The sequence below is a fragment of the Physeter macrocephalus genome, chromosome 1 (assembly GCF_002837175.3).
Source record: "Physeter macrocephalus isolate SW-GA chromosome 1, ASM283717v5, whole genome shotgun sequence".
Taxonomy (NCBI): Eukaryota; Metazoa; Chordata; class Mammalia; order Artiodactyla; family Physeteridae; genus Physeter; species Physeter macrocephalus.
In genome coordinates this window covers 51,533,226-51,560,350 of record NC_041214.2, presented here as the reverse complement: position 1 = coordinate 51,560,350, position 27,125 = coordinate 51,533,226, and the positions used below count along the sequence as shown (strand labels likewise).

The 27,125-nt window shown below is 36.0% G+C and overlaps 1 protein-coding gene across 1 annotated transcript in view; it reads right to left on the bottom strand.

Annotated features, from left to right (window-relative positions):
* LEKR1 (leucine, glutamate and lysine rich 1) overlaps nt 1-27,125 on the bottom strand; it is a 429,075-nt gene that overhangs the window by 141,567 nt on the left and 260,383 nt on the right. Inside the window, 2 exon segments of the mRNA XM_055081297.1 lie at nt 3,901-4,076; nt 12,561-12,680. Coding sequence (XP_054937272.1) covers nt 3,901-4,076; nt 12,561-12,680 — 296 coding nt within the window.

Here is a 27,125-nt window from a genome sequence, read left to right as displayed (position 1 = left end):
CATGGTTGTTATAATATTCATCTGTATTTGTCCAAATTTAATTCTCAAAATTAGTTAAAAATTTTAAGAGTATTGTCATATACAACTCATTTCTAAAGGCACATTTTATATAATAAAATTAGGAAACTGAAGTTATATGGTTAGAATGCTTTCTTTTTCTAACATTTAACTATAAAAAATTTAAAATATACAGAAAAGTTGGAAGAACTGTACTGTGAACTCAAATATACACACCACCTAGATTCTTCAATTAACATTTTACTATATTTGCTTTATAACATAGCTATTCCTCTATCCATCTTACATATTTATGCATTTCAAGATAAGTCAATATATTTGACTCCCTAAATACTTCAGCATGCACATTGTTAATTAGCGTTCAATATAGATTTCTAATTTTTGAGTGAAATTTACCCACACAGAAATGCATAAATCTCAAATGTACCAATAGATGAGTTTTGAAAAATCCATCCACTGTGTAACCCAAACCTCTATCAAAATAGAGAGCATTACTATCACCAAAGAAAGTGCCCTCATGCCCCCTTTCCAGTCAATCCTCCCCTCTGAGGTAACTTCTGTTTTTGATATTTTTTTCCCACTATAGATCAGTTTTGCCTATTCTAGAACATCATATAAATGGAATCTTACAATGTGCATTATTTGTGTAAGGTTACTTTCAGGCAGCGTAATATTTTTGATGTTTATCCAAGTTACTGCATTACTGTAGTTCATTCTATATTCCATTGTTTATTCAGCCATTCTTTTTGATAATACATACTACTGATGTACTTCTGGGCTTTTACCAACTTAAGGCTATTTTGAATAAAGTTGCTGAATATCTTTATGGACATATGTTTTCATTTGGGGGAGATGGTAAATTCCAAAGAGAAGAATTTCAGAGACATCAGACAGATGTATCTTTAGTTTTATAAAAAACAGTCAGATCCTTTTTCAAAGTGGCTGTAACATTTTATACTCTCACCAATTTGTTTGAGAGTTCCAGTTGCCCTCCTTCCTCACCAAAATTTGCTGTTGTCATTTTTTTTTCATTTTAGCCAACCTAGTGTGTATGTACTGGTATCTCACTGTGGTTTCAATTTGCATTTCCCTATGACTCATAATGCTGAGCACCTTTTCATGTCCTTATTGGCCATTTGTGTATCTTTTCTTGTAAAGTGTCTATTCAAATCTTTTGGCCATTTTTGGTTGGATCACTTGTCCTTCTACTATTGACTTGTAGGTGTTCTTTATGTAACCTGGACAGCAGTCCTTTGTCACAGATTTTCTAAAAATTTTCTCTGTCTGTGGCTTACCTATTCATTTTCTTAATGGCATCTTTTGATGAGCGGAAGTTTTTAACTTTGATTAAGTCTAATTCATCAATTTTTGTTCTTTTGGTATTCTTACTTCTGTGTCCTATCCAAGAAACCTTCATTTACTATCAATTCATGAAGATATTTTCCTGTTTCTTCTTTTATTGTTTTAGCTTTTATATTTAGCTCTGATTAATCCTGAATTAATTTTTATGGAGTTAAGGAGTCAAGGTATATTTCCTATATGGCTATTCAGTTGTTCCAGCACAATTTGTTGAAAGACTTTCTTTTTCCCATTGAATTGTTTTGGTGCCTTGTCAAAAGTGAAATGATCATTATCAACAGGGGTCATTTACAAGGCTATTTTGTTCCATTGATCTATTGTTGATCCATATGCCAGTATCACATTGACTTGATTACTGTGATTTTATAATAAATCTTAGAGTCAGATGATGTTAATTCTCCATTATTATTACCTTTTTATATAGCTTTTTGTATTTTTTTTCGTGGTTGCTCTAGGGATTATACATCCTTAATTTCTTAGTCTACATAGAATGAATGTTGCACCATGTCACATAAAATAGAAAAAGCGTGCAAACATATGGATCTATTACCCCATCCCCCTGTCCTTTATGCTCTAGCTGTCATATGTTAAATCAACATACTTTATAACCTCCACCATATAATATTATAATTCTTACTTTAAATGAGCATAGACAGTTTTTCAATTCAAAGGAAAAAAGAGTTTCATATTTACTGATATTTATTACTCATGGTACATTTTAACCCTCCCTGGGGCTCTGTTCACTTTTTTCAGTGTTTATCTCTCTTCTTCAAATTGAATAATTTCTATTGATCTATCTTAAAGTTCATTGATTCTTTCTTTGGTAATCACAATATGCTATAAAAGTCTATCCAGCAAATTTTTATTTTAGATATTGTATTTTTTAATTCTTGACTTTCCAATTTTTAATAGTTTCTTGCTGAGATTTTCTCTCTTTTCATTCATTATTAGCTTATTTTCCTCTATGTCATTGAACATAGTTAACAGCTGATTTGAAATCCTAGTCAGCTAATTATATCATCTGGCCCACCTCAGGGTTGGTCTCTATTGACTGTCTACTCTTTTGAGTAGAAGCCATTTTCCTGTTTCTTCCCAGTTCAAGTAGTTTTGGATTGTATCCTAAACATTGTGGATATTATGTTACAGAGACTCTGAATTCTGTTATGTTCCTCTAGAGTATTGATTTTTTTTTTTTTTTTTTTTTTTTTTTTTTGGTATTGCTTTGTTTTAACAGGTAGTTAACTTGGCTGAACTCAAATACTAAAGACTGTTTCCCCTAGGGTAGATAGCAGGTAATGTCAATTGCTTTAGCCTTAGATGAGCTACTTAAGAGTCTTCCCTGTACACACGTATTTTAGGGATAAGCCAGAGATTTGGGAAGAGTTTATATGCGAAATTTGATCTCTCACTTTCTGTCTCTTTTCGAGGATATCCTCTCACTTCTCAAAGCTGGGGCTGCCTTGATCTCTGTCCTCCAGTCTTAAAGCCAAAAAGACTATAGATTTCTATCAAAGTTCTAGCTTCCCTGCTTGGAATAGATTGTAACCTGCCCTCAATCTAATAGCCATAAAAAAAAAACCAAAACAAACAACAACAACAAACAGGGAATTCACCCAGTGCTATCTCCTTCTTTCAATTAAAAAAATAATAGTTTTTTTAGTTCAGTTTTAGGTTCATAGTAAAATTAAGCAGAAAGTACAGAGAATTCCCAGATACTCCCTGCCCCCCACACATGCATAGCTTCCCCCACCATCAACATCCTGCACCACAATGGTACATTTTTTACAATTAATGAACCTGCATTGGCACATCATTACCATCCCAAATCTATAACTTACATTAAGGGTACACTCTTGGCATTGTTATTCTATGGGTTTTGGCAAAATGTATAAAGACACCTATCCACCATTATACTATACAAAATAGTTTCACTGCCCTAAAATACTCCATGCTCTACCTATTCATCCTTCCTTCCTACCCTGGCAACCACTGTCCTCTTTACTATTTCCACAGTTTTGCCTTTTCCAGAATGTCATATATTACATTTGGAATCATCCAGTACATAGCCGTTTTAGATTGGCTTTTTTCAAATAGTAATAGGCCTTCTTTCAATTTTTCTTATGTTCCCTCTATGTGCTTGGTCTTGGTCTCTCTCCAGTGTTTTTAGGTAGTTATTTTGCCCAGAATTTATAGTTGTTATCTGTGGGAAATCTGATCTAATTAGAGCTACTCAGCCATTAACAGAAAAAAAGTTTTAAAATACAAATTTGTACATTAACAGGAATAACCAGACTTCTGGTCACAGTTCAAGATTGATTATCAGAGCTTATCTTAGATCAGGCCTATAATTATTAAATTTCAGGGATGGAAAAGATCTTAATGGTCATCTAGTATATTAACAAATAACAGGTTTAAAATTAATCATAATTCCCATCACATAAAATGAAGTATCATTATTTCATTACTTATGATATACCATTTACCAAAAAAAGGACGATTATGTTCTAAATATATATAACAAACCTGTCAAGGCTGTTTCACTTATGGATTTAATTTGTAGAAAAACTTCTCCTTTCAGTGAAGTCCAGTTTTGAAAATTATCATATACTTCATTTTTAATACTGGTTAGCTCTCTTTTACTAAAAGTAAGTAATGAAAGAGTCTTATTCCAGAGATACTTGTATTCTGTCAATCTCTGACTGTAAAGAAGTAAGGAAAAATTAGGATTTTTTAAAATGGCAAGCATAATAACAAATATGTATTTGAAAAAAGGTTTTCTTTGAAAAATGGTTTTACAGTGACAATACAATATACTGTTTAAATGGAGACAGTTATGAAAGTAAAAGTAGGCGCTATCTGCATTATGCTGAGACAACATATAAACTGGGGTTATCCCAGGAAGACTGAGGTATATGCTCATCCCAACTCATTTCCATTGTGTTATAATATTTTAACTATAAATAAAGATAGCTAACCACTTTCATACACATTTTTCTATTAATCTTTTAAAATTAATTTAACAGCAAACATTTAATGAAGGAAATTCAGTCAAAAGTGACTTAGTCAGGACTTCCCTGGTGGCTCAGTGGTTAAGAATCCACCTGCCAATGCAGGGGACATGGTTTTGATCCCTGGTCTGGGAAGATCCCACATGCCGCGGAGCAACTAAGCCCGTGTGCCACAACTACAGAGCCTGTGTTCTAGAGCCCACAAGCCACAACTACTGAGCCCACGTGCCACAACTACTGAAGCCCACGTGCCTACAGCCCGTGCTCTGCAACAAGAGAAACCACCATAATGAGAAGCCCGAACGCCGCAATGAAGAGTAGTGCCCGCTCGCTGCAACTAGAGAAAGCCCGCCTGCAGCAACGAAGACCTAATGCAACCAAAAATAAATAAATAAAATAAATTTAAAAAATAAAAAAGTGACTTAGTCACTGAGCCTAAAAGAGAATCTCAGATTTGTAGACAGCATTCTTCCTGTGCTATAGTCCTACAGGCAGTGTAAATTAAAACCTGGGGTAATAATAAATGAAACCTTTTTAAGTGACTGATCCAATGCTTTTCCCACATCAAATGCCACAGCTCAAAGTAACCACATGCTTTTTACCATCTCAATGATTTTTATTACTTCAGATGTCCTGGCTATCATTTACCTAATAAGCAAGATGCAGACAAGGATATGAGTGTTATCAGCAAAAAGATGATGACTGAAGCCATGGGAGTTAATTATTTGGTTAATATTTATCTACCTAAGTAGACTAAGATCTGTTATGCAGAGACTGTATCTGTCTTGTTCATCAAAGTCTCCCTTGCACCTAGCACAGTACCTACCACATAGTATGTACTCAACACATATTGATGAATGAATGAATGAGTGAAAAAAATAGATCACTCTGTTGGAAGAATAAAGAAGTAAGAAATACTGAGGATAAAATACTGGACAACACTAATACTTATGGGAATAAATCAGAAAAGAAACCCTCAAAGGAGACAAGGGAGGAGCAACCAGTGAGTCAGAAGAAAAGCCAAAAAGATAACATCGGAAAAGCCAGGGGATAAGAGAATTTAAAGTAGAGAGTAGTGGTCAGTGTTTAAGTCCTCAGACAAAGGGTGAACAGAGTTCATTATATCCGGTATTAAGGAGGTCTTCGGTGACCTCAGAGAGAGGTTTCAGGTAGGAAAAGACTGAGCAGTAAAGCAGAAGTGAGAAATAGTTATGTGGTACCAGCAATCAAGAACCTTGATTGAGGCAGCAAGGAGAGAAAAAGGAAGATACACAATAGAATGGTTTGTTAGGATGGGAGACACCTGAGTGTTTACAGAGCTGAGCAGACAGTATGAGTGCAGTCACAGAGGCTAAAAAACACAGTCAAGAGATGTGATCATTTCTTGTGCAAGGAGCTATAAAGAAAGGACAGATGTAAAACAAAGGCTGGAAGATTAGCCTTTGCCAGGAAGAAGGGTTGTGTCATTCCGTGTGGTTAATTAATAAGGTCCACCTGAGTGACCAAAAGCCACAGGGAATACTCAATCAGCATGCAGACCTGGGAGCTAAGAGAGATGTTGATTTCAAAAAAAAAAAAAAAAAAATCAAAGAAAGGGGTGGGGGTGAGGGAGGGATGGATTGGGAGGTTGAGGTTAGCAGATGCAAACTATTACATATAGAATGGATAAACAACAAGGTCCTACTGTATAGCACAGGAACTATATTCAATATCCTGAGATAAACCATAATGGAAAAGAATATAAAAATGAATGTATATAACATGTATAACTGAATCACTTTGCTGTACAGCAGAAATTAACACAACATTGTAAATCAACTATACTTCAATTTAAAAAAGCCAAAAAAAAGAAATCAAAGAAAGAGTCCAACAGATCACTAAAGCAAAGGGGAGCAATGGTGAGGATGGGAAGTTTGAATGTGAAGCCAGGAAGTGGTAAGACAGAGACAAGAACTATGAACTAAGTCAAGGTTAAAGGCCTAATGGGCCCAATGTAAGGCAGCTGCTGGGAGCAAGTCATGTACATGGGGGTCAAGGCGTAAAGGGATATTTAATAGAAGAAAGACCAGATACGGATGCATGTGCTTCTGTAGGAACAAAAGGCAGGAAACAGAAAAATCAAGCCTCTTAGCAAAGAGCAGATCCATCACATTTTGTGCGGCCTAGATCTTATATGACTGGTGTGGATAGAGGGATGGCTTTCTTGTAAAGGATGATTACAAAATTAGGTTTAAAAGTGTGCACTTATAGATTGAGAAAAATCATTACAAATAAAATTGTAGAAGTTAATAAATCTCATCAATATCACAAAATACAGAAAAACAATATAACTTTTTAATAAGTAACAGCTCTACAATACTTTTTTTGTCTACAATTTTTGGCTACATGCTTTACAAGCACCTTTTCATATGAGAACCATTCTATAATAATACTTTGTGTGGAGAGAATATAAAAATTATACAGCCTTTCATCTAGCAAGGCCATTAGTTTTATTATCCGTGGTAGTTTAGAAAGATTCTTTTAGCTTCACAGCCCATTATTGGTAATATCATGTAAATATTAAGCATTGTCAAATTTGGGAAAATCCTTATAAAAATTTTTCATATATGATAAAATATTTGGCATTTCAAGTTTTCTTGGAAAACGACATCTTAAATTGTCTTTGAAATGATGAAACTCATGAACCAGCTTATCTCAGATGTCCTTGAAGTGGTATACTATGATTTTTATGTTATACTCAGTGATGTCAGCAGCTTTGATCAAATCAGCAAGAAACTTAAATCTTTCTCCAATGTATTCAAATAATTAACTCCTCTTCATTGAATGGATTACAAAATAATCCAAGAGATTTTATTGAAAATGTATCTCTTATGATGTAATCTGAAAAAATGTTATAATTTGTTTTTTATGACAGAATAATTTCTATTGTTTAAATTGTTCATCTTTATTGCTTTTACTCCATTAATTCAAAAAAATTCATACACATCCCTATTTTTAGTCTGCAATGTCTTGCTTGTGTAATTGAAGCAGTCTAAAATGTCTTTCCAAATGGCAGTTATAATGTATATTCCCAACACAACTTTCTCTCTCAGATCCCTCAAATGCCAGTGACTACTCCAAAGGCATACTGACATCAGAAGTAGGAGAAGGGAAATCAGAGTGCAAAGAGACAGAATTTTTACAATTATAATTTAAAACCATCTTACTTTTGCCAGGGGCCATCCCAGAAGCTTGGAAGGGGGTCCTGAGTGCAGGGTTCTGAAACTTAAGTATCATTTGACTCACAGGAAATACGCCTGTGTTGTTAACTTTAACTCTCTTTGTGAAATACAAGGCAAGACACACAGCTGGTGAGAGATGAGTAGCACAAAGAATTTTAAGCAGAATATTGAGGATTTAGAATAGTATTGAAGAAATTGAAGGCCTGGTGTTTAACAACCTGTAAGTAGATATAAAGACTGAGGGTTTTAAGAGTAAATAAGCAGAGGTAAAAGTAGCTGGAGTATTGGTAAATTCCTCTATGCAGAAACATACTCTATGAAGAAAATCCTAAAGAATACACACACACACACACACACACACACACACACAAATACTAGAATAAATGGGTTCATCAAGATCACAGGATACATAAACCATGTGCAAAAACCAATCTGTTTACTAGCAATGATGAATACCAAAAATAAAGTTAAGAAGAAAATCCCACTTGTCATAACATCAAAAAGAATAAAATATTTAGAAATAAACTTAATAAAAGGAGTGCAAGACTTGTATACTAAAAACAAAACATTTCTGAGAGAACTAAAGATCTCAGTGGAAAGATATATGGATTCTTGGATTGAAAAATTCAACATTTTTAAAATGGCAATTCTCCCCAAATTGATCTATAGATTTAATGCTATACCTATCAAAATCCCAGTAGGCTATTTTTCAGAAATTGACAAGACGATCCTAAAATTTATATGGAAATACAAGGTTCCCCGAATAGCCAAAACAATCTTGAAAACAAAGAAATTTGAAGGGCTTACATTTCTTGATCTCAAAATTCACTAAAAATTATAATATTCAAGAGAGTGTGGTACTGACATTAAGAACAGATATACATCAATAGATGAATAAAATAGAATAGAGAGTCCAGAAATAATTCCTTCCATTCATGGTGAATTGATTTTAGGTAAAGGGATCAAGACAACTCAATAGGGAAAGAATAGTCTTTTTAACAAATGGTGCTAGAATAATTGAATATTCACATGAAAAAAAAAGATGAATTTAGATCCTTACTTTACAACATTCATAAGAGTTAAAATGGATCACAGACCTAAATGTAAGAGCTAAAACTATAAAACGTTTAGAAGAAACTACTGGAAAAAATCTTTGTGACCTTTGGTTAGGCAGAGTTCTTAGATACATTACCAGAAGCACAATCCCTAAAAGAAAACATTGATTAAACTGTATTTCACTAAAAATAATAATTTTTGTTCTTCGAAAAGACACAATTAAAAAAACGAAAAGACTTGCCACAGACTGGGAGAAAATATTTGCAAATCATATTTCAAATAAAAGACTTGTATCCAGAACATACAAAGAACTCTTATAATCTGATAACAAGAAAACAAACCAATGAAAAATAGAAAAAATATTTTAATAGATAGTTCACCAAATAACCATAAAAATGGTTAATAAGCACACGAAAAGATGTTCAACACCATTAGTCATTTGGGAAACACAAATCAAAACACAATGAGGTACCATTTCACAGCCTCTAGAATGGCTACTATAAAAAAAAGACAGACAATAAGAAATGTTGTCAAGAACACAGTGAAAGTAGAATCCTCATTCCTGGTAGGAATGTAAAATAGTGCAGCCACTTTGCAAAATAGTTTCTCAGTTTCTCAAAGGTTAAATATCAATTTACCATATGATTCAGTAATTCTACACTTAGGTATCTACTCAAAAGAAATGAAACATACATCCACACAAAGACTTACATGTGAATGTTTATAGCAGCATTATTCATAAGTGCCAACAAGCGGAAACAATCCAAAAGTCCTTCAACTAATAAATGCATAAATAGAATGTGGTATGTTCAGACAATGGAACACTATTTAGCAATAAAAAGGAACAAAGTACTGATGCATGATAGAACATGGATAAACATCAAAAACATTATTGAAAGATGTCAGATATAAAAGACCACATATTGTAGGATTCCATATATTTGAATTGTCCAGAGAAATACAAATCCTATAGAAACAGAAAGAAGATAAGCAATTGCTTAGGATTGGTGGTGAAGACAGAGATTGCAAATGGCATGAGGATCTATCTTCTCAGGATGACTCAAATGTTCTAATATTGGATGTGGTAATGGTTGCACAACTCAGTACATTTACTAAAAATCATTACATTGTCTACTTAAAAGGGGTGGATTTTTTAGTATGTAACTTATATCTCAATAAAGCTGTTTTAAAAAAGACATGAGCTGATTATGGGGTCAAGGCTAGAAAACAAAGTAAGGCCAGGAAATGGTTGGGAAAATCAGAAAAACGAAACAAAACAAAACAAAAACTAGAAGCCTTAATATGGCTGAAGAGTTGGTGTGAAAGTCAGAGATTTGGGGAGTTGGCTTGAAAATTTCAGAGATGACAGAGTCTGGATTTACAAACAAGAAAAATTAAAGGATAAGTATATTTCAAACAATTTATGAAAGATTCACAATAGGAATCCTATAAAAGTAAGCACCACCAAAATATTTCAAATATGGATTGATTTGGAATATTGGAGTTATACACAACTTTACATAAAGTGAAGTATACCTATATTCCATATTGGTTTTTAGTATCTATTTTACAGGTTTTCAAAAGTTATTTCCATTCTCAAAAGACACTTTATTCTGAATAGCAGTTGTGCTGAGCCAACTGAGGCACACCACAGCTACTCCTCATCACCCCCTTGCGAGAGACAGGTTGGAAATGAGGTCAGGGAAAATACAAAGCATGAAGAACACTTTGCTGGAGGCTAGGTGATTAAGCCCTATTGCAATTAAACAAATGAGAGAATAATTCAAAAAGAGCAAAGTGACTCAAAGACATAGTGCATTGATCTCTTGAAAGTTCCTTTTGGACTCTGTAAATAAAGATGATTACATCTGAGTAGCTAAAGCTCAAGCTTCTTTTCTTTACCACTTTAAAAGAGAAGATTATAAGCTCCTTTTCTTTATCCACAGCAAACTCGAAATTTTACGTTCTGGTAGATATTTTTTTTTTAATAATCAGTAAACTATTTTAAAATGAGCTTTTAGTAATGCAACAAAATCACTGAACTCTACAGCTTTTGGTTTGATTTTATTTTCACCAGACTGCCTTTTCCCATGCAATGTACCTACTAGTGAGAGTATTAATAAAACCTGTAATTATTTTTATTCATCTGTCACAAACTTTTATTTATACTGTCTAGTTAAATGGTTACTTCTAAAATTTCTAGTAAGTGTTACTTTTTTATATAAATCAGATCCAAAACTCCCAATTTGTGATCTTTTACCTAAAAGTAAATAAAAACCACAGATCTTTTGAAAACATTTGAAAAAATAAGCAGTAAAAGTATAATGCAAAATGATGACAAAATTACAACACAGAATAAAAATAACATTTAAATATGTATAAGTTTCTTCAAGAATTTAAAATACTACAAATTACATGTAAAATGTGAATAATAAAGACTGACTTTATCAGTCCATAATATCCTTAAGCAGCATTAATTTTCTAATCTAGTTCTAGTCTAACCTTTAAAATTTAGTCAATCCTGCCATCCATAATGGCATCTCTGGATAAAACAAATGGGACTTCCTGAACGGACCTGAGCCAAAGCTATTGTTGGGGCCAAGACTGAATACTGATGGTCGTGACTAAAATGGAAGGTTGGGGTCACCTGGGTGATATCTTGCTGGTTCAATACTAGATTTCTAGGATAGGACAGAGAAGATTTCTGATGACAAAAATTGTCATCTGTTTTGTGAGTAGACTCATTCATTCATTCAAAAATTATTTATTTAGCATCAGTTATGTGTAAGGCATTAATGAAAGTTTAGACGGCTAACAGGTTATCACCAGATATTGCATAAAAAAATTATTAGCCCAGATAATTTTTTTTCTCTTTTTTTTTTTTCTTTTTACAAACCCTTGTGTCGAGGGCTGACTTTCAATAGATCGCAGCGAGGGAGCTGCTCTGCTACGTATGAAACCCGGACCCAGAATCAGGTCGTCTACGAATGGTTTAGCACCAGGTTCCCCACGAACGTGCGGTGCGTGACAGGCGAGGGGGCGGCCGCCTTTCCGGCCGCACCCCATGTCCCAGGACACAGGGCTCTCCACACTGGACCCTGGTCCCAACGCACAGCGGGGCGTGCTGCGCCGCGCCCCAGGGGACACAGGCGGTGGCCTGCCAGTGGGGACGGCCACATAATTGTTTTAACAGAACAATATTCCCAATAATAATAAGTAGATTGGAAAAAATAAGAACATTAAAAGTATTTACCCGGCATATTTTTTTTAGTCATCCCGAACCTGTGTCTACTTATAATGTTCATTTAACTTATTTCCCTTTTCTAAGAGCTAAAAGTTACTCAATTTAAAAATTAATCATTCTTTCTGATATTCTCAATAAATTCAATTCCATTTTTAAAAAGTACTTCCTATTTTCTTTAGAACATTGGGCTTTACCTTTAGTTATTATAAAGCCTTCAAAGATTATATAAAAGCAGATTTAACACCATTTATATTGGAAATTTCTAAATTTAGGAGGTCTATTACTATCCAATTAGAAAGTTTCCCCATTCTATTCTTTTCATGCCACTGGACTGTGGGTCAGGAGATCAAGTATACCAAGAAATATATGGCCAAGAGGAAAATGAATTAGTTACTGTGCTTTCATTCTAAATGTCACTGCAAAATCAGAACAAGGTGTTTGCCTAATTTAAATGTTATTGGCAAAACTATTCAGTTGAGATAATAGTTTTTTAAAAAGTGAAGTGTTTCCATTGTTTTCAACAACACTGTAATATTAAACTATATAAATACAGAAACTATATTACTAAAAGGTGTTTGAATGTTTATAAAGTTAGTATTAAATGAGTGTATATTTTCAATACTATAATTATCAATTATTTAAAGATAATCTTACCTGAAGATTTGTGATTGTCTTTGTTTAATTTTTAACTCATGTTGCAACTGACTCAATTCTTTCTGTACTCTGTGAAAATCATTTTGGTGACTTTTTAACTGCATGCTTGCATCTCGAATTCTAAAAATACAAACAAATAACCATTATAAGCCTAAATATTTCCTCATGAGTACTTTATCAAAATTTAAATCCACTTTTTTCATTGCAGCACTATTTACAATAGCCAGGACATGGAAGCAAACTAAATGTCCATCAACAGGTATGGATAAAGAAGATGTGGTACATATATACAATGGAATATTACTCAGCCATAAAAAGAACAAAATAATGCCATTTTCAGCAACATGGATGGACCTAGAGATTGCCATACTGAGTGAAGTAAGTCAGAAACAGAAAAGACAAATATCATATGATACTGCTTATATGTGGAATCTAAAAAAAAGGGTACAAATGAATGTAGTTATAAAACAGAAGTAGAGTCACAGATGTATCAATAGAAAACAAACTTATGGTTACCAGCAGATAAGGAAGGGGAGGGATAAACTGGGAGATTGGGATTGACATATACATACTATTACATAGAAAATAGATAATTAATAAGGACCTACTGTACAGCACAGAGCGCTCTACTCAGTACTCTGTAATGGGCTATGGGAAAAAAATCTTTAAAAAGAGTGGATATATGTATAACTGATTCACTTTGCTGTACACCTGAAACTAACACAACATAGTAAATCAACTATACTCCAATAAAAATTATTTTAAATTTTAAATCCATTTTTAATAAAAATAAAACTATGGGGGGGACCTTAAAGATGGTGGAGAAACAAGACGTGGAGATCACCTTCCTCCCCACAATTACAGCAAAAATACATCTACATGTGGAACAACTCTTACAGAACACCTACTGAATGCTGGCAGAAGACCTCAGACTTCCCAAAAGGCAAGAAAATCCCCACGTACCTGGGTAGGGCAAAAAATCCCAGAAAAAACAGAGACAAAAGAATAGGGACAGGACCTGCACTTCTGGGAGGGAGCTGTAAAAGAGTAAAAGTTTCCACACACTAGGAAGCCCCTTCAATGGTAGAGATGGGAGGTGGGTGGGGGGGAAGCTTTGGAGCCATGGAGGAGAGCGCAACAACAGGGGTGCAGAGGGCAAAGCGGAGAGATTCCTGCACAGAGGATCAATGCTGACCAGCATTCACCAGCCTGAGACAATTTTCTGCTCACCCGCCAGGGCAGGTGGGGGCTGGGAGCTGAGGCTCAGGTTTCAGAGGTCAGATCCCAGGGAGAGGACTGGGGTTGGCTGCATGAAGACAGCCTGAAGGGGGCTAGTGCGCTAAAACTAGCTGGGAGGGAGTCAGGGAAAAAGTCTGGACCTGCCAAAGAGGCAAGAGACCATTGTTGTGGGGGGGTGTGAGGAGAGGGGATTCCTTCCATGCGTGCCCACAGGAGACAGAGCACCACCTAAGCAAGCTCCAGAGATGGGCATGAGCTGTGGCTAGCAGCTCAGACCACAGAGACGGGCATGAAATGCTAACGCTGCTGCCGCTGCCACCAAGAATCCTATGTGCAAACACAGGTCACTACCCATACCCCACCCCCAACCCCACAGGAACCTGTGCAGCACACCACTGCCACTGTCCCCAGATCCAGGGACAACTTCCCTGGGAGAACACACAGAGCACCTCAGACTGTTGTAATGTCATGCTGGCCTCTGCTGCTGCAGGCTCCCGCCGCTGCAGGCTCCCATCGCATTCCAATTATGACTACCATACCCCTCCCTCTCCCCAGCCTGGGACAGCAAAAGAGCCCTAATCAGCCGCTGCTTTAACCCCCTCCTGTCTGGGTGGGGAAACAGATGCCTGAGGACGACCTACACACAGAGGTTGGACCAAAACCAAAGCTGAACCCCAGGAGCTGTGCGAACAAAGAAGAGAAAGGGAAATCTCTCCCAGCAGCCTCAGGAGCAGCAGATTACATTCCCACAATCAACTAGATGAACCCTGCATCTGTGGAATACCTGAATAAACAATGAATATTCCCAAAATTGAGGCAGTGGACTTTGGGAGCAACTGTAGACTAGGGGTTTGCTGTCTGCGACTGATTTGTTTCTGATTTTTATGTTTATCTTAGTTTAGTTTTTAGTGCTTGCTATCATTGGTGAATTTGTTTATTGGTTTGGTTGCTCTCTTTTTTTACTTTACTATTTCTTTATTTTATAATTTTTAAAATTTTATTATCATTTTTTTTTCCTTCCCTTTTCTTTGTTCCTTTTCTTCTGATCCATGTGGCTGACAGGGTCTTGGTGCTCTGGCTGGGTGTGAAGCCTGAGCCTCTGAGGTGGGAGAGCCAAGTCCAGGACATTGGACCACCAGAGAGACGTCCCAGCTCCACATAATTCCAATTGGCGAGAGCGCTCCCAGAGATCTCCGTCTCAATGCTAAGACCCAGCTCCACCCAATGGCCAGCAAGCTCCAGTGCTGGATGCCCCATGCCAAACAACTAGCAAGACAGGAACACAACCTCACTCATCAGCAGAGAGGCTGTCTAAAATCACACTAAGTTCACAGACACCCCAAAACACAAAATCGGACACAGCCTGCCCACCAGAAAGACAAGATCCAGCCCCACCCACCAGAACACAGGCACGAGGCCCAACCACCAGGAAGCCTACACAAGCCACTGAACCAACCTCACTCACTGGGGGCAGACACCAAAACCAACGGGAGCTATGAACTTGCAGCCTGCAAAAAGGAGATCCCAAACACAGTAAGTTAAACAAAATGAGAAGACAAAGAAATATGCAACAGATGAAGGAGCAAGGTAAAAACCCACCAGACCAAACAAATGAAGAGGAAATAGGCAGTCTACCTGAAAAAGAATCAGAGTAATGATAGTAAAGATGATTCAAAATCTTGGAAATAGAATGGAAAAAATACAAGAAACGTTTAACAAGGACTTAGAAGAACTAAAGAGCAAACAGCAATGATGAAAACCACAATAAACGAAATTAAAAATTCTTTAGAGGGAATCAATAGCAGAATAACTGAGGCAGAAGAACGGATAAGTGACCTGGAAGATAAAATAGTGGAAATAACCACTGAAGAGCAGAATAAAGAAAAAAGAATGAAAATAATTGAGGACAGTCTCAGAGACCTCTGGGAGAACATTAAACATGCCAACATTCAAATTATAGGGGTCTCAGAAGAAGACCTGGGTCTGATAAAATATTTGAAGAGATTATAGTTGAAAATTTCCCTAATATGGGAAAGGAAATAGTCAATCAAGTCCAGGGAGTGAAGAGAGTCCCACACAGGATAAATTCAAGGAGAAACACGCCAAAACACATATTAATCAAACTATCAAAAATTAAATACAAAGGAAAAACATTAAAAGCAACAAGGGAAAAGCAACAAATAAAATACAAGAGAATCCCCATAAGGTTAACAGCTGATCTTTCTGCAGAAACACTGCAAGCCAGAAGGGACTGGCAGGACATATTTAAAGTGATGAAAGGGAAAAACCTACAACCAAGATTACTCTAGCCAGCAAGGATCTCATTCAGATTCGACAGAGAAATTAAAACCTATACAGACAAGGAGAAGTTAAGAGAATTCAGCACCACCAAACCAGCTTTACAACAAATGCTAAATGAACTTTGCTAGGCAGGAAACACAAGAGAAGGAAAAGACCTACAATAACAAACCCAAGGGGCTTCCCTGGTGGCGCAGTGGTTGCACGTCCGCCTGCTGATGCAGGGGAATTGGGTTCACGCCCCGGTCTGGGAGGATCCCACATGCCGCGGAGCGGCTGGGCCCGTGGGCCATGGCCACTGAGCCTGCGCATCCGGAGCCTGTGCTCCGCAACGGGAGAGGCCACAGCAGAGGGAAGCCCGCGTACCACAAAAAAAAAAAAAACCCAAAACAATTATGAAAATGGTAATAGGAACATACATATCAATAATTACCTTAAATGCAAATGGATTAAATGCTCCAACGAAAAGACACAGACTGGCTGAATGGATACAAAAACAAGACCCATATATATGCTGTCTACAAGAGACCCACTTCAGACCTAGGGACACATACAGACTGAAAGTGAGGGGATGGAAAAAGATATTCCATGCAAATGGAAATCAAAAGAAAGCTGGAGTAGCAATTCTCATATCAGACAAAATAGACTTTAAAATAAAATTACAAGATACAATGAAGGACACTACATAATGATCAAGGGATCAATCCAAGATGAAGATATAACAATTGTAAATATTTATGCACCCAACATAGGAGCACCACAACACATATGGCAAATGCTCACAACCATAAAAGGGGAAATCAACAGTAACACAGTAATAGTAGGGGACTTTAAAACCTCACTTTAGCCAATGGACAAATAATCCAAAATGAAAATAAATAAGGAAACACAAGCTTTAAATAACACATTAGACAAGATGGACTTAATTGATATTTATAGGACTTTCCATCCAAAAACAACAAAATACACTTTCTTCTCAAATGCTCATGGAACATTCTCCAGGATAGAGCATATCGTGGATCACAAATCAAGCCTCGGTAAATTTAAGAAACTTCAAATTGTATCAGGTACCTTTTCCAACCACAATGCTATGAGACAGGAAAAAAACTGTAAAAAATACAAACACTTGGAAGCTAAACGATATGCTACTAAATAACCAAGAGATCACTGAAGAAATAAAAAAAATACCTAGAAACAAATGACAATGAAAACACAATGACCCAAAACCTATGGGATGCAGCAAAAGCTGTTCTAAGAGGGAAGTTTATAGCAATACAATCCTACAAGATCAGGCAGAAATAAATGAAAAAGAAATGAAAGAAACAATAGCAAATATCAATAAAACTAAAAGTTGGTTCTTTGAGAAGATAAACAAAATTGATAAACCATTAGCCAGACTCATCAAGAAAAAAAGAGAGAAGACTCAAATCAACTGAATTAGAAATGAAAAAGGAGAAGTAACAAATGACACTGAAGAAATACAAAAGATCATGAGAGATTACTACAAGCAACTATATGCCAATCAAATGGACAACCTGGAAGAAATGGACAAATTCTTAGAAAAGCACAACCTTCCAAGACTAAACCAAGAAGAAATAGAAAATATGAACAACTAATCATAAGTAATACAATTGAAACTGTGATTAAAATTCTTCCAACAGACAAAAGCCCAGGATCAGATGGCTTCACAGGTGAATTCTCTCAAACATTTAGAGAACAGGAAGACCTATCCTTCTCAAACTCTTACAAAATATAGCAGAGGGTGGAACACTCCCAAATTCATTCTATGAGGCCACCATCACCCTGATACCAAAACCAGACAAAGATGTCACAAAAAAACAAAACTACAGGCCAATATCACTGATGAACATAGATGCAAAAATCCTCAACAAAATACGACCAAATAGAATCCAACAGCACATTAAAAGCATCATACACCATGATCAAGTGGGGTTTATCCCAGGAATGCAAGGATTCTTCAATACACACAAATCAATCAATGTGATACACTATATTAACAAATTGAAGGATAAAAACCATATGATTATCTCAATAGATGCAGAAAAAGCTTTGAACAAAATTCAACACCCATTTATGATGAAACTCTCCAGAAAGTAGTCACAGAGGGAACTTACCTCAACAAAACAAAAGCCATATATGACAAACCCACAGCCAACATCATTCTCAATGGTGAAAAACTGAAACCATTTCCTCTAAGATCAGGAACAAGACAAGGCTGCCCACTCTCACCACTGTTATTCAACATACTTTTGGAAGTTTTAGCCACAGCAATCAGAGAATAAAAAGAAATAAAAGCAATCCAAATCAGAAAAGAAGTAAAGCTGTCACTGTTTGCAGATGACATGACACTATACACAGAGAATCCTAAAGACACTACCAGAAAATTACTAGAGCTAATAAATGAATTTGGTAAAGTAGCAGGATACAAAATTAATGCACAGAAATCTCTTGCATTCCTGTACACCAATGATGAAATATGTGAAAGAGAAATTAAGGAAACACTTCCATTTACCATTGCAACAAAAAGAATAAAATACCTAGGAATAATAAAATAAAATAAAAAACCTAGGAATAAACCTACCTAAGGAGACAAAAGACCTGTATGCAGAAAACTATAAGACACTGATGAAAGAAATTAAAGAAGATAAAAACAGATAGCGGAATATACCATGTTCTTGGATTGGAAGAATCAACATTGTGAAAATGACTATAATACCCAAGCAATCTACAGATTCCATGCAATCCCTATCAAACTACCGATGGCAGTTTTCACAGAACTAGAACAAAAAATTTCCCAATTTGTATGGAAACACAAAAGACCCTGAAGAGCCAAAGCAAACTTGAGAAAGCAAAATGGAGCTGGAGGAATCAGGCTCCCTGACTTCAGAGTATACTACAAAGCTACAGTAATCAAGACAGTATGGTACTAGCACTAAAACAGAAATATAGATCAATGGAACAGGATAGAAATTCCAGAGATAAACCCACGCACATGTGGTCACCTTATCTTTGATAAAAGAGGCAAGAATATACAATGGAGAAAAGACAACCTCTTCAATAAGTGGCACTGGGAAAACTGGACAGCTACAAGTAAAAGAATGAAATTAGAACACTTCCTAACACCATACACAAAAAATAAACTCAAAATGGCTTAAAGTCCTAAATGTAAGGCCAGACACTATCAAACTCTTACAGGAAAACATAGGCAGAACACTCTATGACATAAATTACAGCAAGACCCTTTCTGACCCACCTCCTAGAGAAATGGAAATAAAAACAAAAATAAACAAATGGGATCTAATGAAACTTAAAAGCTTTTGCACAGCAAAGGAAACCATAAAGAAGAGGAAAAGACAACCCTTCAGAATGGCAGAAAATATTTGCAAAGGATTAATCTTCAAAATATACAAGCAGATCATGCAGTTCAATATCAAAAATCAAACAACCCAATCCAAAAATGGGCAGAAGACCTAAACCTGAAGAGCCAAAGCAAACTTGAGAAAGCAAAATGGAGCTGGAGGAATCAGGCTCCCTGACTTCAGAGTATACTACAAAGCTACAGTAATCAAGACAGTATGGTACTAGCACTAAAACAGAAATATAGATCAATGGAACAGGATAGAAATTCCAGAGATAAACCCACGCACATGTGGTCACCTTATCTTTGATAAAAGAGGCAAGAATATACAATGGAGAAAAGACAACCTCTTCAATAAGTGGCACTGGGAAAACTGGACAGCTACAGGTAAAAGAATGAAATTAGAACACTTCCTAACACCAAGCAGATCATGCAGTTCAATATCAAAAATCAAACAACCCAATCCAAAAATGGGCAGAAGACCTAAATAGACATTTCTCCAAAGCAGATATACAGATTGCCAACAAGCACATGAAAGGATGCTCAACATCACTAATCATTAGAGAAATGCAAATCAAAACCACAATAAGGCCATCTTCCCACCAGTCAGGATGGCCATCATCAAAAAATCTACAAACAATAAATGCTGGAGAGGGTGAGGAGAAAAGGGAACCCTCTTGCACTGTTGGTCGGAATGTAAATTGATACAGCCACTATGGAGAACACTATGGAGGTTCCTTAAAAAACTAAAAATAGAACTACCATATGACCCAGCAATACCACCACTGGGCATATACCCTGAGAAAACCATAAACCAAAAAGAGACATCTACCACAGTGTTCATTGCAGCACTATTTACAATAGCCAGGACATGGAAGCAACCTAAGTGTCCATCTACAGACGAATGGATAAAGATGTGGTACATATATACAATGGAGTGTTACTCAGCCATAAAAAGAAATGAAATTGAGTTACTTGTACTGACTTGGATGGACCTAGAGTCTGTCATACAGCGTGAAGTAGGTCAGAAAGAGAAAGACAAATACCGGATGCTAACACATATATACGAAATCTTTAAAAAAAAAATGGTTCTGATGAACCTAGGTCAGGACAGTAATAAAGATGCAGACGTACAGAATGGGCTTGAGGACACGGGGAGGGGGAAGGGTAAGCTGGGACGAAGTGAGAGAGTAACACTGACATATATACATTACGAAATGTAAAATAGATAGCTAGTAGGAAGCAGCTGCATAATACAGGGAGATCAGCTCGGTGCTTTGTGACCCCCTAGAGGGGTGGGATAGGGAGGGTGGGAGGGAGGCGCAAGAGGGAGGGGATATAGGGATGTATGTATACATATAGCTGATTCGCTTTGTTATACAGTAGAAACTAACACAACATTGTAAAGCAACTATACTCCAATAAAGATGTTAAAAATAAAAAATAAAAAAAACTATGCTTCTCTTATATGCTAAATGAATGTACAGAGAAAGTATAGAGAGACACATACCAAATAGCCATTTTCCCTGGGGAGGAGAGTGGAACTCTCAGGCAGGGAAAAGGCAACAAATATTGAAGGGAAGCATAACTTTATATATTTTGTATTGTTTGAATTTTTGCAATGAACGTGTATTTTTACTTGTAATACTAATTAAAATGAACCTGAACAAATAATTTAACTTTTATCAAAGTAATACATGTACATAACTTAAAATGTCAAATATTTCTAAGAGTTATAAGAAAAAATAGTAATCATTTGATTTTACCCCAATTCTCACTGCCCAAAATAACTACTTTCAACTTTTTTTCTTCTAGTATTTAACTCTGTATTATTAAATAACATGCTTATACTGTTATTTCTTAAATTTCATTTTAGATATTGTCTACTAAATAAATCCGTTAAATCTGGTTCTGCTACTTAATATAACTGAGACCTGAATATGATGACTTAAATATACAAAGGTATCAATATATTATCTTGCATAAAACAAATGTATTGGTAGCCAGTCCAATGCTGATATGATATCTTTAGAGTGTCATCAGGGCCCCAGGATCCTTCCAACTCTGTGGTCTACTATCTTTGGTGTGTATCCATTATTCTCATGGTCTATGATAATGGCAGAAATGCCAACTATCACTTTCCCATTCCAGACCATCAGTAGTAGAAGACTCCTCTGTCCCTTTCAAGGATATTTCCTGGAAGTACCACTGTATACTTCTGCTGAACCTAGACACCTGGCCATACCTAGCTGCAAGTTAAGCTGAGAAATGTAGTCTTTAACTGGAAAGATTAACCCCCAGTTATATCCATAGTTCTATTTCTAAGGAAGAAAGAAGAATATATGTTGGGATAAGTACCTTGCAGTCTCTAACACAATTGTAATAAGAATTAACCCTCCTATACATATCTACACACCTATACAGACACACGCACACACATGCACACACACAGAGACTTCCTCCCCTCATCCTCCCAATATAGTTAAATCAATCTTTTTATCCAGTGTTGATATTATTCTTCACTATGGGCTACATGTTATGCCATGATCACATTTCTTTTTTTGTACAACTTTTTGTTGTCCCTGGATTAAAAAAACATCTCCTTTTCTTCCTTCTTAGTTTTTTGTGTGCCTATCACTTCTGAATCTTACAGAGGTGTAATCCTCCTCTCTCGATACCTTCAGCACAGCAAATAATCCTTCCATATCATTTCTTTTCCAGAGGCAGCCTTCCTAGAGCTCTCCACTCCCCTGCTCTAGTCTCATTACGCTCTGGTTTGACTATACAACTGTCATTCTGGGACTTCCCTTCCTTATCATTTCAGCTTTCTTTCATGTCAGATCTCCTGTATCCTGGTTCTAAAGTCTTCCTCCTCCTTGGTTTACTCCTTTTGGTGGAGTAAATCCTCCAAGAGCTTTTTGTGCATGGGAGGTAAATCTGAGACCTTGATAATCTGAAAATATCTTTATTTGATCTCAGACTGAACAGTTTGGCTGGATGTAGAATCATAGAGGAGGAAAGTAATCTTCATCAGAAAATTAGGGCTTTGTTCTACTGTTTCTTAACTCTTAATGTTGCTTCTGAGAAGTCCAATGACATTCTAATTCCTACTGCTTTGTGTGATACGTGGTAGGTGCTCCCCACCCTGTCTCCACCCCAGTTCAGAAGGTTTAAAAGTTTCTCTTGTCACTTTGTTTCTTAAATTTGATCACAATATATCTTCATGTTAGTCTTTTGTCATCCTCTGTACTGGGCACATGGTGAATACTTCCTTTGGAAATGGATCTTTGAATTCCAGGAATTTTTCCCTAGGACGAGGAGAAAGATTCCTTCCCCTCCATTTTCTCTATTTTCTTTCTGGAGCATCTTTCTATTTTTTTGAATGTGGGGCTTCCCAGAGAGATCTTCTAATTTTCTTACCCTTTCTTTGCCATCTTACCACTTTTGACATTTTGTTCTACTTTCATTATCTTCCATCCTGCCTATGCAATTTTTAAATTCTGCTATCATATTTTAATTACCAAGAATTCTTATTCTCCAAAAGGTCCTCTTTTTACTGTACCTGGTTTTTGTTTCATTGATATCATTTATTCTGTTTATTTTTTTGAGGTTATCAATTATAATGTGTTTTTAAAGTTTTCTTCAGCTCACTGCATTGCTTCTGTTTCCTTTGGGTTTGTTTTTTTCTCTCTTTACTTTTTGTCTTTCACATTTGAGGCATCTCTCAAAAGTCTGGAGATCCTTTATTGTCTATTCATATTTAAGAATGAGGCACTTAAAAGGATATTTGGTCCAGTTTCTACAAGTTAATGATGACAAAGGGAGAAAAGGGGGGAGAGAATTTTCAAGATAAAAAAGAAGAAAAGTGACAGTCAAATGGGAGACATTGACCTTGTACAGAATCAGATTCAAACAAATAAACTATAAAAAATATATTCTTTTTTTTTTTTTTTTTTTTTGTGGTACATGGGCCTCTCACTGTTGTGGCCTCTTCCATTGCGGAACACAGGCTCCGGACGCACAGGCTCAGCAGCCATGGCTCACGGGCCCAGCCACTCCGCGGCATGTGGGATCTTCCCAGACCAGGGCACGAACCCTTGTCCCCTGCATCGGCAGGTGGACTCCCAACCACTGCGTCACCAGGGAAGCCCTATACTTCTTTTTTAAGAATTGAGGAAATTTGATTATGGACTGGGAATTAGATAATACTGAGGAATTGTTGCTAATTTGGGGCTAATAATACTGTCGTTATATAAGAAAATGGCATGTCAAACTGAAGTAGGGACTTCCCTGGTGGCGCAGTGGTTAAGAATCCGCCTGCCAATGTAGGGGACACGGGTTCAAGCCCTGGTCTGGGAAGATCCCACATGCCATGGAGCAACTAAGCCTGTGCACCACAACTACTGAGCCTGTGCTCAAGAGCCTGTGAGCCACAACTACTGAGGCTGCAAGCCACAAGTACTGAAGCCCATGCGCCTAGAGCCTGTGCTCCACAACAAAGAGAAGACACCACAATGAGAAGCCTGCTCACTGCAATGAAGAGTAGCCCCTGCTCTCACAACTAGAGAAAGCCCATGAGCAGCAACAAAGACCCAATGCAGCCAAAAATAAATAAATACATTTATTTTAAAAAAAAAACAAAAACTGAAGTAAACAGGGATGAAAACAGTATGGAGTCTTGGATCTGCCTTGAATTACTTCAGCAAACAAGAATAGGAACAGATGAAACACATATAACAAAATCTTGGTAATTTTTGAATCTGTGTAAATGGGTATTTATTATACTATGTTCTCTTTAGAAAAATGAATGAATGAGGTACTGAAATGCTGTCTGTAAGCTTGTGCATGTGTGTGTGTGTGTGTGTGTGTGTGCACGTGTATGTGTGTACAGTAGTTGTTAAATGATGGGCTTCACTGTGGGGAAATCAGGTGAGGAACTAGCTGTTTTGATAGTACCTATGCCATCTGCCCAAATAAGGGAAGGGTAATTATCAGCCTTTGGGAAGGTAGACTGGGAAGAAGTTCTGAAAAGCCTAAATGCACCTTTAAAATATTTTTCATTAATCGTTCTATTTCCAGTCCCATTTTGTACCCTGAAAGTATTTCTCTAAGCATACTAAGGGGAAAAAAAAACAGCTGAATTTGTTTTCAGGAGTCACACCTTAAAAAAAAAAAATTAACAGAGGAAAGTAGAAAAAAGGTTAAGAAAATATATACCGGACAGATGCTTTAAAATGATAAAAGATATATATTAATGTTAATAACTAGCAAGACATTAAATGGAACAACACTTTTATTTTAATAAAATGCCGAATTTACCACGAAAAATACTAATTATGAGCCTTTGTATACCCAAAACATAGCCTCAAATTATATAAAGGAAAAATCTGTTAAAAATCCAATAAGAACAAATTAATAATCATAATAAAAAGTATTAACACATTTTTCACAGAAATGGTCACAATGACATGAAAAATAGGTAAAGATATTGAGGATTTGAATAACATAATTAACAAGCTTAATGTATGGCCATAATCGGAACTTATATCTAATAATCATTTCTTCCAAACACATGATATAACCACAAAAATTGACCATGTAATCAGCCACAACTGACATTTTAATATATTCATAAAAAGAAAAAAATATTACATCCACATTCATTGTCCACAATAAAATTACATGAAAATCGACAACAAACGGTAGTCAAAAACCACATACATGGAAACTTCGACATACATCTGATAAACCTTGGGCCAAAGAGGAAATAGAAGTCGAGTTATAAACTATTTAGAAATAAATGATAATGGAAGCACTATTTATCAAAGTATTTAGAAGAAAATTTATAGCTTTATATATTTACTTTTAAGAAAACGAAGAATGTGTACTCTGAATGTCACAATCCAGGAGAAAAGCACAAATGACAAAAAACAATGAATGTTCAGAAGCAAGGCCACCCCAGTAGCAATGAGCACACCCAAAGCCAATATCTTGGTTTCTAAATACTATTCTCCAGTAAAAGACATCAGGAGATCTTAGAGAACTGGTTGATTCCAGGGGTGGGGAAGGAAAAATTTAAGATGAGCGTAGGACACTTTATGATGCCAGAAAGTAAGGAAGAGTTCAAAGGAAGACAGAGGCATGTTGAAAGGGCACAGGTGCCACCTCAAAGAGCTCCTAATGGCCAAACTGGAACAACTGAGCAACAAAATAAATAACTGTAGTATTGGATTATAACCCACAAAATAAAAGTGAGTGAGTCCATACTGACATTAACAAATAACTGAATATTTAAACAAATGGGAGAGAAAGAACAGCTGTTCCTTACAGAGAAATTCCAGTTAATAAACATAGAAGGAATGAGAAAAAGAAAATTAGAAGAGCACAGTAATAACTGTTGCAAGCAAAATCTATGCTAAAAAGTAGGTGAAAGTTTGAGGAGAAACAGAATATTTGAATATTCTCAAAGTTTCTACCCCAAGATATTTATTAATTGTAAAGGGAAAAATAATAATTTTACAGTGGAGGAACCTGGCATACATCACCTTAGCCAAGTGATCAAGGTTTAACATCATCTGTATTAAGACATATTGACATCACATACACTCTGACATGATACACTGAGAAGGGCATATCACTTCTGTGGTATTCTTGCAAAAAATGAACAATCTCTATTATATTATGCATAAACCTCAGACAAACCCAAATTGAGGGGATTCTACAAAATAACTGACCAGTTCTCTTCAAAAACCTTGAGTCATGAAAGACAAAGAAAGATTGAGGAACTGTCACCTAAAAAGATATGAGGTCTAAATGCAATCAGTGATCCCAGATTGAATCCTGGACTGGAAAAAAAAAAAAAAGATGTCATTGAGAAAACTGATAAAATCAAATAAAGTCTGTAGGTTAGTTAATAGTATAATACCAATGTTAATTTCTTAGTTTTTATAATTGTACCACAGTTATGAAAGTTGTTAGCATTAGGGGAAGCTGGGTATATGGGAACTCTCCGTACTATTTTTGCAACTTTCTATAAATCTAAAATTATTTCCAAATAAAAAGTTAAAAAAATCACTTGTACATATTTAATGAATAATTTGTACATGTCAAATGTATCTGTTATAAACTATGGTGTAAAAAGGTGGGTATACTTTAAATTTTGGAAGTTACACATTTTTATATAGCAAAAATAAAAGAAAACACCTTCACAGTCAATATTAGAGAAACATTAGTTAACCTATATTCCTATGGAATACCATATATATATAAAAAAGAATGAAGTAGATCTCTATGTCTTGGCATGGAAAGAATACTAAGACTTAACAAGAAGAAAAAAGAAAAGCAAGTTGTAATTTACAGATCAACAAGAGTTTTCAAACACTCCTACTGGGAATGTAAATTAACACAACTATTTTGAATAAACAGTAGGATCTACTAAGCCTGGCCATACACATAATGCCATGACCCAGAATTTCCACACCTGGTACATACCCAACAGAAAAATGTACTCAAATAGGTACCAAAGACATGCACACAAATGTTCATGGCAGCACTGATTTTAATAGCCCCAAATTGGAAACAGCCAAATGCTCACCCACAGTAGACTAGATAAATCCATTGTGGTATATTCATACCATGGAAAACTGAAC